Source organism: Cervus elaphus, chromosome 30 (assembly GCF_910594005.1).
Source record: "Cervus elaphus chromosome 30, mCerEla1.1, whole genome shotgun sequence".
In the NCBI taxonomy this organism is placed as follows: Eukaryota; Metazoa; Chordata; class Mammalia; order Artiodactyla; family Cervidae; genus Cervus; species Cervus elaphus.
Window position 1 is genome coordinate 76,178,102 of NC_057844.1, and position 16,625 is coordinate 76,194,726.

Genomic DNA, 16,625 nt, shown 5'->3' on the forward strand with positions numbered 1-16,625 from the left:
ATGGGCATATATTATCATTTCTCTTGGGTATCTGCTTAGGAGTGGAATTGCTGGGTCATTTGATAACTATGCTTTTTAGGTACTAACAGACTGTTTCCCAAAGCAGCTGTACCATTTTGCATTCCCACTAGCAGGGTATGAGGGTTCAAGTTTCTCCTCATCCTCACCAATGTTTGTCATTATGTTTTTGATTATAGACTTTCTGTCGGGCAGGAAGTGGAATCGCATTGTTACTAATGGTGTCTTTGAAGAACCAAAGTTTTAAATTTTGATTAATTCTATCAGACTTTTTCCTTTATGGATCGGTCTTCAGGAGACTGACATCTGTGGAGTGTATCTCCTGAGCTTCCTTGATCTCTGTGCTGGGTTGGGTGTTTAAAGACGAGAGCAGGCAGTCAGGCTGCCTCTCCCAGCCCCACTTCCCTCCCTTGCTGAACTTCTCACAGGGCTGCGTTCTTCTAGTTGTGACTGTGGGCCCCCCGTGCCCCCCAGCTCTCTGTGTCCTTGGCGCTCTGAGCCCCTTCAGGGCTGTGACGGCCATGGCCTCCCGCTGTTGTCCGTCCCTGGAGCCCTTGTCGTCGTCTCTTGGTTGTCAGGGAGCACCGGGTTGAGCTTCCTGCGTCACACAGCAAATGTCCCCGGCTCTGTTTTACCTCTGGTGATGTATTTATTTTCACGCTACTCTCTCCGTTCGTCTCCTCCTGTCCTTGTCCCACTGTGTCTTCAAGTCTGTTCTCTATATCTGTGGAGAAGAAATATCTTTAACGCTGCTTGTCTTCCTTATCTTTCTCATTCTCTGCTAGTTTAGCAGGTATTTAAAAGCTTTCTTTCCCTAGACAGAGCTGGTCTAGTCTATTTTTTTTAGTTTCCTTTTTACCTTAGGTGCAGTCTATTTGATAAGATTAGGGACCAAGCAGAGTTATCTTTTCATCATGTCTCAGGCATCTAATGGACTAATATGAAAATTTCCATTAATTCAAAGTTTTAAAATTCAGACATAATTTTTAACCAATCTATGGCCAAGCATTTAATTCTTTAAACAAAAAGTCAGTAAGGAAGGTGATTTTTTTTCTGTCCCATAAATTTAAAAACACATCCTTGTTCTGCTAGATCGTTATTTGGAAAATAAAAGGCTGATAAAAGTAATTTCCCCCTATTTAAAGAATCAAAAATTTTCCAAGTGTTAGTCGCCGAGTTGTGTCTTGACTCTTTGCGACCCCATGGACTGTAGCCCATCGGACTGCAGCTCATCAGACTGCTCTGAATGGAATTCTCTAGGCAAGAATACTGGAGTGGGTAGACATTCCCTTTTCCAGGGCATCTTCCCGACCCAGGTATCGAACCCAGGTCTCCTGTATTGCAGGCAGATTCTTACCTATATAAAAACTAAATGCTTGAGGAGGAAACTAATAATCTTTAAAATAAATAAAACCCCATTTGGAAACTTTTCTATTGGAAGAGTTTGTGAAGAGTAACTCCTTGACTTAGTACTTAAAATCTGATTTTCTATTTGAAATCTGCTGTCAGCAATATCCTGTTTAATTCACTAGTTCAGTTTCAGTTTTCCATTATTATATTTTCCTCTTACTATTGAAATATAAAAATGAAATTTATGTGTTTTCAGGGTATTGACATTTTTGAGACATAAATACATCTAGTCAGTGTGGGTGATGCTGCTAAGTTATTCTTGAGAAGAGAATCTGCACTGCTTGAATGCAGTTTGTTTTGTATTAATATTATGGGCTTCCCTAGTAGCTCAGCTGGTAAAGAATCCGCCTGCAATGTGGGAGACCCCGGTTCGATTCCTGGGTTGGGAAGATCTGCTGGAGAAGGGATAGGCTACCCACTCTGATATTCTTGGGCTTTCCTTGTGGCTCAGCTGGTAAAGAAAATGCTGCAATTTGGGAGACCTGGGTTCAATCCCTGGGTTGGGAAGATATGCTGGAGAAGGGAACAGCTTACCCACTCCAGTATTCTGGCCTGGAGAATTCCATAGACTGTATAGTTCATGGGGTTGCAGAGTCAGACACGATTGAGTGACTTTCACTTTGTATTGATATTATTAAGCCAAAGAAATCACTTTAGTCATCTAGAACAATAGCAATCAAATTGAAATTGGGTTTTGAAAGTGTTTTAAACTGTTCTTTCTTGGTTGGCTCGTAAGTATCTCCTTGGGCACTAAGGTGGCGGAATGTTCCTAGTTGTTTTTTTTCTCTCAAATGGTTCTACCACACATTTTTGCTAGTACTGAGCCGGTGCCAGACTGTGGACTTGAGATGCTAGTATATGCTTCTACCTTAAAGCAAGACTTGTTTCTGAGAAACAGAAGAAACTGACCAACCCTTTAGAAACAGCATGTTTTGCTTTTCTTTGTAAAGTCTACAGGCAGTTTTGACTTGCTTTTGATGTATTTATTTGAATGTTTATTCAAACAATATTAATGATCTGCTAAAACATGTTAGGCTTTGAGCTAGATTCTCAGTATGTTTACATGTAAGAGTTTGTGCTAACATAGGAAGAGTGTCTATTTTGATGATAGTTGAAAAACAAAGGATGCAACATTATATATGCAGTTTGGTTACAGAAGTATATTTAGAGAAAAGCCTGAAAGTAAACAAGTCAAAATGTTATTAGGGTTCCCCTCCTTTTTAATGCATATTTATTGTAGAAAATTTGGACATACCAATACACATGGATGTGTGTGTATATGTTTCAATCCTATCCCCACCATCCCCCGCCCCCCACCATATAACCCTTAGTTGCCTTATGGATTACTAAGATTGGAGAAGGTTTAATTTAGCATAGCCTTTTACCTCAAAGACAATGGCTTAACAGTGAAAGTTAAGTAGTCATTCAAGTGTATCTATAAATTTAAAAGCTTGTAGCAATAAAACTGTGCTGAGAGAGATTTCTTTTAAAAAAGGAATTTAAGACAACTTCTGCGTCGCAGGACCTTATGATCTGGCAAAGGAGAGTGTATAAATTTTAACAGGCGTAATCTGTAAAGCAGTCAAAATGACATTACTGGGCAGGAGGCGATGAAATGTTAAATTCTGTGTCAGGTACTGTTGAAGTTCAGATTAGAGGAGATTCATCTGAAGACTCTGGTAGAAGTGAAGCCTGAAGCACTGAGTAGTGCCTGGAGGGAGAGATTTAACCTTAAAAACTACCCCGCCTGACTTAGGCATTCTTTCTAAAGGATTGTTCAGTGTTCAGTTTCTTTCTTATAAAGAAAACCCACAACCACAACTACAGCAACCATATTGCTATTAACAGGGACTGACCTGGGCTGACAGCAGTAGAAGAGCGGCCTGAGGGGAGAAGAGCAAGTTGAAGTTGGGAATAAGCAAGGCGTACAGGAGAGCCTTGCTTTGAATTTGGGAATCTTTAGGATTCTTTTGTGAGCCCGGCTGCCTTTCCTCGAATATTATTAAAGAAACTGAACTGTGTGGATTTGAGTATTTGATGTTAAGATACTGATCTGTAAATCCCTTGAGTAGTAAGTATTTTTAACCTTTCAATACACCATACAGTTTTTTGCTTAGTTTGAAAATATTTAATTGAATTGATAAAGATAGCTCTGAACTTTCTTAAAGATGACTTGGGTGGGTTGTTTTTGTTTTTTGGATAGATCTCATTTAAAACCAAGTGCTTCTTTAAAAACTACCTTACAGCTGGGGAATATAACTTAGCAATACCCAAATTTATTTTCCACCTTAGACTTTTTGGAAGAGGGTCATACATGCTCAGGTATATGGATGTGTCCCAGTTTTTAATGTCTGCCTTGTAAAATAAATTTAAATAGAGTTTCTTAACCTGGAAAACTGTTAGGAAAAGCCATTTCAAAGCATTGTGAATCCCTTTAATCATTTTAAAAGAATAGATTGTTTTCAGAAGTAAGTAACTTACTCTACTCTGTATTGAATACCTTGCGTTTCTTAAGCAAAAATAGGTTTGAAACACTTGTGGAGGGAGTAGTCTTAAAAATGGAGCACATATTCTTAAATTTGGAGTTGATTTAGAACTTAATGCATGTATCGGTTCTTTTAGGATGAAAGGTTAAAATGGATGAGTATCGAATGTGAGACTGTTTAAACAATTCTCAAGGTTTTCTGGCGCATGTGTGGTGGTACTGAACTCTTCAGTCCTGGGCTTCAGTTTGGGCCTGGCGCTGACCTGATGCTGTGCAGGAACACTCACCCCATCCCTTCACTCAGTTCCTCTAATTATCTCCATTTCCTGGGGAGCCTGCTTAGAACTGGGCAGGAGTGCTTGTTATTAGTATATTAGGCTACCCTGGCTACATGTAACAGGGTAGTTTTTGATACGAGATTTATGTAGTGATGAACTGAATAGGAGGCTAAAGTTGTTTGCTGTGATTTTACCTAATGAAATTGGTGTGGAAGTGATGGGGTTAGACAGTGAATTGGGCTTGTAATAAATGAAATCATGGTTAATATAGCCCCTGAGCTTATTTGCCACACTGTAGCTTCCTAGTGCATTTTCAGAGAGAGCGCTGAGGATAGTGATGCACTCAGGTTGGCCGTTCTCTGTATTCTTGCAGATGCAGGTAGTTCTGTTTGCTGGGAGGCCCTGTTAACGCAGAGATTTCTCTTCAGGTTCACGTGAAGATGGCGGATGAGGCTGTCTGCGTTGGCCCAGCTCCTACCGGTAAGAGCTACCTCAACATGGACGCCATCATGGATGCCGTCAGGAACAGCGGGGCCCAAGCTGTGAGTCCGAATGAGTCCATCTGCTGCAGCTCTTTCACATGTAGTGAGCGGAACGCTAGAGTTTGTATTTAAAAAAAAAAAAAAGGGAAAAGAATGATCGAAAGTGCTGTTGCAGTTCATGTCACATGAGTGAAATGTGGCCGAATCCGCTACTGGGAGTCAGAGGCTTTGTGGCATCTGGCAGGGTTGGTCTCTGATCTCGCAGGTGGCTGTTGGGTTCAGCTTTCACACCAGGGAGCAGTTTCAGTTCATTTCCAAATTTGCTAGGAGAAGGAAAAAAAAAGAAATCCCAATTAGTTTTGAGTATTAACCCTTTCAGTGTGATAATAGTATTAAAAAAAATGTGTTTTATAAATAGGATCCAAAAGACCCTGTCTTAAATTCTGTTTTAATCATTCAGAAATTATCTGTGCCTCCTTATACTTACAGAAATAAAATGCAGTTGGTAATGATTTGGGTTTGGTGTCAGTGGAATGTACATGATTTATGGGGAGAAATTGGCATTTCTCCCCATCCCTAATTCTGTGTGAATGGAGTGGCATCCAAGAAAAAAAATGGTTTCTGATCGGCCATAGTGTTTTATTAATATTGTTGCTGTGTGTGTGTTTATCAGAGAATAATTACATATAATGTTAAAAAAAATAGGTTAATAGATAGGTAAATAGATAACTCTGCAGAGTTATCTAAAATTGGATAGAAACAGCCAATACCAGCAATTAGCCTGGAGTGCTCCAATTAGTGGGCACATTTCTTTTGGGGGAAAAAAAAAGTTTTAGTAAGATGCCTGTTTGAAGAAAACACTGAATTCATGAGCCCCCGTTATAGATGTTATAATTTATTAGCAGAGTTAGTGAAGGTAAAACTCTGTTAACCTGTGAAGATAAAACTCTGTTAATTCTATAGTAAAAGTATAGATTGTCAGAATATAATCTTTAGTTAAATGTTTATATAAAATGAAATTGATGGAGTGAATGAAACTCTTCTCATATGATGTAGTAGTGTAAATTACTCTGTACCATGTTCATAAAGCTTAGTTTAACATTTAAAACATCTCAGATGTGAAGATACTTATGTGGCAGCCTGGATGGGAGGGGAGTTTGGGGGAGAGTGGATACCTGTATATGTATGGCTGAGTCTCTTTGCTGTCCACCTGAAACTATCACGACATTATTAATTGCCTATGCTCCAAAATAAAACAAAAAGTTGAAAAAATAGATTAAAATTGAGTGAAAAAAGATCCTATTTTTTTTATACCAAATCGATCATGTAATTGCAGAGAAAAAAATAAACATTCAGGTTAAAAAAGAAATCTCAAATGTATAGATACTTCTAGATTAGATTATGATATTGGCTCACTTAGAAATCTGACATGTAGCAGAATTATTTTCTTAGAAATATGTTTAATACTAATAATAGGGTGGTTAAATTTACGTTTTGTCACAATTACTTGGTTAGAACAGGATGGTAGAATTTAAGTTGTTGCTGTGTGGCTTATGAGAGAGGAGAGCATGGAGTGGTTGTGACTGGCTGACTGGGATGAGGAGGGAAAGAGGGGCAAATAGTAGAAGAAAAATCCAGAGTATGGTGAAAAAGTAAAGCCAAACGTTGATTTTAGTTAGGTTTGATGAAAACTGATCATTGGGTAGTGGCTGAGTATGTTCATATTATCAGGAATAAAATACATTCATTGGTTTAGTAGCCAGGGTGTTGGAAAGTAGCAGTTTTTCTGGTACTGTAAAGAAAGGGGAGTTAGGAGTTTTTCGTCCATCTTGTGAAAGGTTTCCTTTAACATAACTCTTTGACCCACCAAGCTTATGACCAAAGTTGGTCTCAGGAAAAGTGGGGGAGTTTGGGTGGGGCTGAATAGCATAGCCAAGTGCAAGTGGGCAGGAAGCTCTGTGTGTAGTCGGCCCTAGCTGTGGTTAGGTCAGAAGCAGCGTGCTGCCAGTGATTTCTTGGCATTTGGGTTTGAACTCAGAAACTGAGTTGGAGCTATTCAGGATGTTAGAGAGGTCAATACAATACATGCATTAACATTCTCTTTGTTTTGCTTATTATAAAGGTTTTGCAAATTGATAAAAACTGAAAGTGCTTTTTGTTTTCATTTCTAAGGTACATCCAGGTTATGGATTTCTCTCAGAAAACAAAGAATTTGCCAAACGTTTGGTAAGTTTGTAATGAATGAGAAACTATTAGCTTACATTTCAGAAAGCAATGTGATGGTGTTGTTTTTGTAAATGTGGGTAATGGTGAGTTATAGACTTTTAATTGACCCAATGGTTCTTTGAAAATAGTTTGGGAAAAGTGAAGACTTTATTTTGTTATCTTAAGTCCTGATTTGAAGAGTAAAGATGGAAAAGTTGTAAAATCATCATTACAAATAATGAATGATACCTAGTTTATTACACATTGTGTGGACTTTGACTTTTAAAATTAAATATTTCAGAGACTTTTAGCTAAATATGTCAGGGTGTCCAGTGATTTATTAGTTATTGTACCATAAGCAGGAATGTGAAGCCAGAAGTAAGATTCTGGTATTTGTCCCTTTTATTGCCTATTATGGCATTTAATGGAGAAGGCAATGGCAACCCACTGCAGTACTCTTGCCTGGAAAATCCCATGGACGGACGAGCCTGGTAGGCTGCAGACCATGGGGTCGCTAAGAGTCGGACACGACTGAGTGACTTCACTTTCGCTTTTCACTTTCATGCATTGGAGAAGGAAATGGCAACCCACTCCAGTGTTCTTGCCTGGAGAATCCCAGGGATGGGAAGCCTGGTGGGCTGCCATCTATGGGGTCACACAGAGTCGGACATGACTGAAGCGACTTAGCAGCAATATGGCATTTAATATAAAATCTTACTACTGCTTCTTTACTGTGGAAAAGTTTTTTTTTTTTTTTTTAAATGATTTGAGTATCCTGCTGATACCATCATCCTGACTAGGTATGTGAACCTATATTTGCTATTAAACTGATTTTCTAAGTGTATTTATATCTACATTCAAGATGGTACTGAAACCTTAGTTTTTGGGTACTAAAGTATGATATTGAGTAATGTTTCAAGAAACTCATTAGGTATTAAGTTAACTTTAGTATATTATACTTTGTTTCTGCAGTATGCTTGTAGTTTGTTCTTCTGTTGGTTCAAAATTATTTATGAATGCAATTACCATTTTGAAGATGTTAGTTTTGTTCAGTTGCTAAGTCATATCTGACTCTGTGACCCCATGAACCACAGCATTCTGGGCTCCCCTGTCCTTCAGTTTGTGCAGATTCATGTCCATTGAGTCGATAATGCTATCTAGCCATCTCATCTGCTGCTGCTCCCTTCTCCTTTGCCTTCAGTCTTTCCCAGCATAAGGGTCTTTTCAAATGAGTCAGTTGTTCACATCAGGTGGCCAAAACATTGGAGCATCAGCTTCAGCATCAGTCCTTTCAATGAATATTCAGGGTTGATTCCCTTTAGGATGGACTGGTTGGGTATCCTTGCAGTCCAAGGGCCTCTCAAGAGTCTTCTCCAGCACCACAATCCAAAAGCATCAATTCTTCAGCACTCAGCCTTCTTTATGGTCCAGCTCTCACATCTCTACATGATGACTGGAAAAACCATAGCATTGACAGTTTTCACTTAAAATTCATAAATTTAATTTGGACAAATCTGAAGATCATAGAGTTCTAGCTCAGAACAATCTGTTTCAACCAATTTACTTTATAGATTAAAAAGTAAGGCCTAAAGAAGTTGTGATATGAGCTCACAAAGATGGCTAATAGTAAGAAATGTTTGGAGAGGGCACATGAGGTATAGGTATCTGAGGGTCCAGATTGCCCAGGTTTTGTGCAGTATATCCACAATTTCCTGTTTATCACTTTTTATTACCTTGTTTGAAATTTTGGCTGAGATTCTGTTATTATGTAAGAAAATGATTCGAATATATTTTAAATGTATTTGTACAATATGACATATTTAAGTTTGTATGAATGAGGAGTCTCTAAACTATGGTCCATAGGCCAAATGCAGCTGTGGTCTGTTTTTGTATTATAAATTAAGTTTTATTGTCTCACAGCCTCGCAGAGATAACAGGTGAGTTGTCTGTGGCTGCTTCTGCTTTAGAACAGCAGAGTTGCAGAGCTGTAGTAAAGACTGAATGGCCTGCAAGTAAATATTTATGGTATGGCCCTTCATAGAAGAAGTTTGCCAGCTGCTGGTACAGATGAGTGAGTACCTGAGTCTGGGAGAAATGAAATGCTAATATGTTCATTGATGCATTTATTCAGTCATTAAAAAGGATTAGTTGATATCTTATGTTCAAGGCATTTAAGAAGGATATAAAATTGCATTAGATGTGTGTCTTGCTCAAGAGCAGCTCACAGTCATATTGTGAAAAGTACGTCAAGTACCCTCATGACTTCAGGGAGGAAAGTGTTATTTATGAAGAAGTTCAGACTCTCTGTTAATGAGAAGAAGATTGTGCCATTGGGCGTTTCATGTTAGAGAAAAGAGGATAGAGTGTGTGACTACCCTCCTTTCTCATTTATTTTTCTATTTTTATCTCCTCCATTTTAATTTACCCATGCTTTGCCTCAGCCAAGCCACACTGAGTGCTGTTCCCAAATGTGGCTGGCTCTCCCTGTCCCATCCTTATTACCACTGTCCTCAGTGGTCCCGCCTGTCCCCTTGCCCCACATTTCCAACTACGATCTCTCCTTGAAGGCACAGTTCATGTTGCCTCTACCAGAATAGTTTTCCATGTCCTTCTGGTGAGGACTAATCTCTTTCCTCTGTCTTCTAGAGCATTAACATTTTTTAAAAAATTTCTTACTTGGTATACCACCTTCCCTAATATGTTAAAATTGTGTCTGTATTTTAGTCTCTTAAAATAAGAAACTGGGTCTTCTCATTCTTTGTTTCCCATTTGTTTTATCACCTAATGATTTCTGTGTAGTAAGTTCAATGAATGTTATGGAAAGATTCAGTAAATATTATTAGATGAAGAATCATAGAATAACCTGCAAGAAAACTTTTCTCCTATGACAGAAGGGATGGTTTTGTAATGGGAAAGTGGAATTGCCGTGTGTTTTTATTCACCATGGAAAATATGTAGCTGATGATAACTAACCTCTTTTTGTACATCATGGCAAGATTCTTACTTGAGATATAATTTTCCTAGCATTAAAACTTTTCCCATTGAAATGTGCCATGTAAATTATTCCTTTTGAAATGTGCCATTTAAATTATTCCTTTTGAAATGTCTGGCTATAGCTGGCAAATTCCATAAAAATAACAGAATGACATAAAATTGCTTACTGATTTTGTTATGCATATCAACATTGTGTGGTTAGTGATGAGCCATTGAAATCTAATAGTTATTATCTCAAACTGGGTGTATTTTTGCATCTGTTTTCCAAGATAGTGGTAATGGACTACTGTGTTGGTGACAACCTTTGGCAAGAAAGATGAGCAGAACATGGAAAAGAAATGTTTAAGTTTAATTACTGTGGAGTTCCTTTTACTGTAATGGTGTGACTTATGTTTGAAGTTTAATCAAATGTGGAGGGCCCCCCCCCATTAATTTCTGGTTCTGTATTTGTTTTATTGCTGTTCAAAATCACCATAATACTTACTTTGTTGATATAAAAGACAAAACCCACTGAAATGTTGTGAAGTAATTAGCCTCCAACTAATTAAAAAAAAAAAAAAAGGATATTTGTGCTTTATCATCTGATACATTGTTTTTAGTTTACAGCTTTGAATAAAATGGTTTCTTAAATTTTTTTCTGATTTATGCAATTTTTTTTGCTTTAGAAAGTACCATGAATCAAATGTCAAAAGCATTCTAAATGTTATACATATGTTTTACAAGGCTAATTATTCTTTATGCTTAACTTACATGAAGTGGGATCAGATTATAGAGTATCCCTACTGTATATAATTTAAACAAAATCTTGTTTCAGCCCCTGAAAGAGTGGTTTAAAGATTAAGTGAGATTTAAAGGTATTTCCTGGGGCTTCTCAGGTGGCATAGTTGCCTGCCAATGCAAGAGATGCAGGTTTGATCCCTGGGTAGGGAAGATCCCCTGGAGAAGGAAGTGGTAACCCACTCCAGTATTTTTGCCTGGGAAATCCCATGGACAGAGGAGCCTGGCAGGCTGCAGACCATAGGGTTCAAAAAAAGTCAGACTGAGCAACTGAGCACACATTGAAAAGATTTCCTAGTATTTTGTTATCTTTCTGGTCTTTATATATGTATATTTTTCATGTTATCATACCGTATTTTAATGCAGCACAGCATTGTAAGTTGCAGTAGTTACCTTTATAAGAAATTCATGTTATGGCCCAGTTAAATTGACACATAAAATTAACCACCACACTCCATATCTACATTGTCTTTTCCTGATTGCTGGAAAATCAGTAATTTTTTAATTTACAAGGACAGAGGAGCCTGGTAGGCTGCTGTCTATGGGGTCGCAGAGTCGGACACGGCTGAAGCGACTTGGCAGCAGCAGCAAATCAGTAATATTTATCACACACACACACAAAAAAAGAAATTCATGTTAGATTTAATAATTTGTGTCTCATGTATGGATCTTATCCATGTATTTAAAAGATAAGTGTATATATGCATATGTACAGATAGTGCATTCTATCCACAGTGCTCAGCATTGAGGGTGGAGAGGGGATCTGTGGGAAGCAGTTGAGGTGTGATGATTGTATTTTTTGTCTCTCTTTGTTGGAGACTTTTTAGTAAGATAAAGAGTACAACTTTCAAAAACAATAGTGAGATGAATTTTTTAAATCCATTGAATTAACCCAAACATTTAAAAAATAGCTATAATGCCCAGTGTAGGCAATTGAACAGGAAGCGTCTTCTTGTTCATGGGAGTGTAAATTTTTTCAGCCCTCTTTTTTCTTTTTTTCCCAGAAATTTGCTAGGATTACCAAAATTTAAAGCTTATAATTCCACTCTTAAGAATTTCACCTACAAAGATATACTTTAAAAATGTTCATTTTAAGGTTGTTTGTAGTATCAAATTTTGGAAACAGCTCAAAATTTTTTCCTTTAAACTGAAGAGAATGACATCTACCCTGTAGGGTTGTTGTAAAGGTTAGAAACCATGTGTATAATGAACTTAGCACAAAGTCTGGCAATTCCAGGCAGATCACCTTATCATTATTAGGTGTTAGTTAATAATCATTACTTTAGTCAATAGAGAGAGCTATTGAAGAGTTTTCTTTTTTTTTTTAGAATGAGAGAGTTAATATTAGCATTTTTGGGGAAATTTGATATTTTCATCTGTATTTTGTGAGCTTAGGTGTTTTTCCTGTTGAGATTAATAATCAGATAATATTATATTCCTGTACACACATGCATGATTCTGTAGTTTGCAAAATACTTTGACCTTGATCTATATGATTTCATTTAATTCATGCAGCCATTTAACAAAAAGACATCTGAGACTCAGATGCAGTGATAGGCCAGCAATCACACGCTATTGGCAAGGAACAAAATCAGCACTTGACCTCAGTGGGATGAGCCTAAGTACACAGAGCTTAAGAAAGCCCTGTAGTATGGTTTGCTTAGTTGGAAAGCGTCAGAAACCAAACACTGAAGACCAAATACCTGTAGAGAATTTAGCCAGAACACACAGAAATCTGTTCCCCCCGTTTATAATAACAGAGGTAGCACACGATCAGCTTGTGTAGATACAAATTTGAAGAAACCCTTTTGTGAGGTCATAGGTCTTCAGTTGCAAGATTGTAATCCACAGTGTGTAGGAATTGTGAAGTGTGTATTAAGTACTTGGCAACTGATACTAAAATTATGAAGTTAGCAAGTTTGCCAGTGACTGTTTAACAATATTTTTGTTCTTAAAATATTAAGAGTGCATTTAAAATAATCCATTTTGTGCCCTGTTCACTCATATTTGAAAGTAGTTTACTCATATTTGAGTAGAAAAAAGAAAACAAAGACCTTGTAAGCCCAAAGTTGTTTTGTAACTATTATTTTATCTACATAGGTTATGATCTGGATAGCTCATGGAAGTATGTTTTGTGTGTGACTTAATTATGTATGTCATGACTTAAAAAGGTTAATACTACACTTTATTTTGTAGACATCTAGTTTTAACTACGTAACTGTTCCTAACATTATTAGAAATTTCCGTTTTGGACACAGGTCTATGATTTTATTATATTAAAATAAAAAAGTTTTGAGAATGTAAAGTCTTAAGAAACTTAAGCCACACGTATACATTGAAAAGGAAGGTTTCTTCTGTGAATGTCTGACCCCAGCCCCTAGTTTAAATCCCTAGTGGCTACTGTTGCTGCCAAATGTGTATTCTTCTGGAGTGCATGCATGCATTTGTGTTAGCCTGCTAGAATTTGCTTGTAAATTTGTTATATAGGGTACTCATATTTGCTGAAGTAAGATTTTGTTTGTTTATAAGAAGAGAAGTGGGGCTCCGCAGGTGGCTCAGTGGTTAAGAACCCATCTGCCAGTGCAGGTGCGATCCCTGGGCGGGGAAGATCCCCTGCAGGAGGGCATGGCAGCCCACTCCCGTGTTCTTACCTGGGGAATCCCATGGACAGAGGAGCCTGGCGGGCTACAGTCCACGGGGGTTCCAGAGTCAGACACGACTGAACGGCTAAACTAACAAGAAAAGAAGTGGCACAGAAATTTTCTTCCCTTACCCCAGACTTTTAGAAATAGATGTGGAATACCCACATGCAGATATTCTTGCAACATTCTTAATCTTTCTGATAATGTGTGGTATCTTATGATTTATATCAAAGAGAACAATCGCAGCTTAAGTGCCTTGCCCAATGTCACATAGCCCCCAAAATTAGAGCATAGTATCTTGCAAAAGTCTTTGTTAATCCCACGCTTAGTAAATGTGAACTGCTTTTAAGATGAACTGGAACTAGACGGGATTGTTAGTGTTTTGTTTTGAATTGACAGCTTTGGCTGGCACCTATTTTTACTGTTGGTGGAAACTGTTTCTCTTTTGACTCCCTTTCCCCCCTCTAATTGGTGTACCATTGCTAAGGTCTAAAATCTGAATATTTCTTTGGGTTTTCTGGTCTGCTGAGCTTGGATATCAGTGAAAGTAACTCTCTTGTCTTGGATTTGCTGTTACAGGTAAAGTGAGTTGGGAGAACTACAGAATAATCATGGATGTCCGTTTCCTCTCAGGGATCTTCTGTTGAATTAACGATGTCTTCCTGAATTTAGAGGAGAGATCTGGTGACTCTGTCCTTTTGCCAGTAACTTTGTAATAGGTTCTACTTCGTGACTATAACTCTGTCATGTTCGGAAGGCTTACTGAATACCTGTGAAACAAGCTTCACAAAGCCCTCGTCGTAACGGACTGTGTGTGAGACGTTTGAGAACATGATTGAGAATGCACTGGCTTAGAATTCAGTTTCGGGAAGATGATACAGCCTAGAAACGCTTTAAATCGGATGCCCTTGAAAAGGAAAAATCTTCTGTTTTTAGGGAGTCTTTAAGGCAGATTCGTTTAGAGTTGTGGGGCTTGGGGGTGATTTCAGTGGCAAGGCTTCTCTCTCTCCCTTTGGCTTGAGGTTAAAACAGTTTGAATTTTATACTTGCACTTTCCTCTGCTCTCTCCTTTGTCTGCTTGCTCGCACTACCGTCTGGAGTCTGAGTTAAAATTCTTAACTCTGCCACTTCTCTGTGATTACTCTGTGATCTTAGACAAGTTGCATAATGTTTGATTTGAAAGACTGATGTCTTCTGCTTACTGTTGGCAGGACTTGGTTTTCTCCATCTGACTCATGTCTCTTGTAGCCAGCGTGTAGTCACGCCACGCTTTTTAATCTGTATTTTTTAATTGTAGTGTTTGGCCTTTTAAACTTTTCGGTTTTCCTCAGTCTTATTTTCTTTAAAGACAGCTTTTTTTGAGATATAATTTATATCATAACACCCTTTTATAATGTAAAAACAAGTTATATAACTATTGCCACTATGTAATTTCTGTAGAATCTATTACCTTCTGTAGAATCTATTATGTTTAATAAATTACCAATATGACTGGACTTATGTCTAACATTTTATAAAATTTTGTGATTGTCTCCTCTTTCTCTGTCTTTCCTGTCTTCTTTGGGTTATTTTATTTTCTGGAATTCCATTTTAAATTGTTTAGTGGTTTTCGTAAGGGATTACAGTATACATCCTTACTTTATATGGTCTGCTTAGACCTAGTACAGTATTATACCATTTCACGTACAATGTAGAACTTTTGCAGTCTTATAGCCTACTATTTTCCTTCTTTCCATCTCCATTCTCTGTGTTGAGTTTTCGTATGTATTTCATCTGCATATGTTATAAATTCCATGGGAAAATGTCATAATTTTTCCTTTAAATGTTTTTTGAAGTGAGTTAAGACATTTCCTTCATTAATGACCCAAATAGCATTCAGTTGAAATTAATACTGATTTTTCTTTTTGTTCTTTTTGTTTTGGTTATGTAGAAGAATTATTAAGTTCATTTTTTATTATGTTTAAATGTGGTAAATTATATATAACATAAACTTTACCTTTTAATCCATTTTTAAGTGTACAATTTGGTGGTATTAAATGTACTTATTGGTACATGGTCTAACTATCACTACCTTCATCTCCAGAATTTGTTCATCATCCAGAACTGAAACTCTCAACCCATTAATTAGTAACATTCTGTTTCCCCTACCCCTCCTACTTTCTGTCTCTGAATTTAACTGCTCTGGGTAACTCTAAGTGGAATCATACAATATTTGTCCTTTTGTGACCGGCTTACTTCACTTTAGCATAATGTATTTACTCCATCCATGATGTAGCACGGGTCAGGATTTCTTTCCTTTTGAAGGCCGAATAATAGTCTACTGTATGGATATATACCACATTTTGTTTATCTGTTGATTATCTGTTGATTATCACCCAATTGGTACACGAGTAGAAGGTGGAAATGACCCTTTTTAGTTTTTTTGTATCACTCAAGAAGCTTTCGGTATGTTTGTTAACTGTTCTTTAAATGAGAAAAGTTGCTGAATTAAAATTTGGCATTTTGAAAATAGAAAGGGTATTTGTGAAGCCTCTCTGTAGTTTACTGTTGTAATGCAGTTTTTAACATAGTAACTTTGTGATCTCTTAAAGTTTATTTTCATCCATTTATTTGTAACTCAAACTTAAAATTTAGTGGATAAGATTGTTGTTCTCATGAAGGTAATAGATTGAGGATTTTGTGGGACTAAATGAAGTAACATTAATTATCATGGTTACATATAGTTAATGATTCTTACTGCCCCACATACATTCTAAAATTAGGCTTTTCAGTGCATGTTTTCTAAAAAGGGGCAAAGAGGCAGAAATAATGAGATGATTCTGGGGCTTTGTTTTCTGACTGGACCTTATCTAAAGATACTGTTACAAAGTTTTTGAGGTGCCATACTAAAAACAGTGTGACATGCTAATTTGCCTAAGCAGAGAGGGTTCCTTTCTTGTGTGTGTGTGTGTACTTCCCAACATGCTTAGGGCATGTCTGCAAATGTGTGCACTTTCTTAGCTTTTTATTCAGTCCTTTACATAGGAGTTGGTTATTGAATGCAGTTTTTTAAGAGAAATAACCTTAATGACCCAAATCAGGTCCCTTAGGATTGTTCAGTGGAAGTGACAAATAGATTCAAGGGATTAGATCTGGTAGACAGAGTGTGCCTGAAAAACTATGGATGGAAGCTTGTGACACTGTTCAGGAGGCGGTGATCAAAACCATCCCCAAGAAGGAGAAATGCAGGAAGGCAAAGTGGTTGTCTGAGGAAGCCTTACAAATAGCTGAGAAAAGAGATGGAAAAGACAAAGGAAAAAGAGAGAGGTATATCCAACTGAATGCAGAGTTCCAG

At 37.4% G+C, this 16,625-nt stretch overlaps 1 protein-coding gene across 2 annotated transcripts in view; it reads left to right on the top strand.

Moving 5' to 3' along the window:
- PCCA (propionyl-CoA carboxylase subunit alpha) overlaps window positions 1-16,625 on the top strand; it is a 346,757-nt gene that overhangs the window by 47,950 nt on the left and 282,182 nt on the right. For both annotated transcript variants that reach the window (XM_043892480.1, XM_043892481.1), the window contains exons 5-6: window positions 4,620-4,733; window positions 6,846-6,899. In XM_043892480.1, the coding sequence (XP_043748415.1) occupies window positions 4,620-4,733; window positions 6,846-6,899 (168 nt within the window). The remainder of the gene's footprint in view (window positions 1-4,619; window positions 4,734-6,845; window positions 6,900-16,625) is intronic.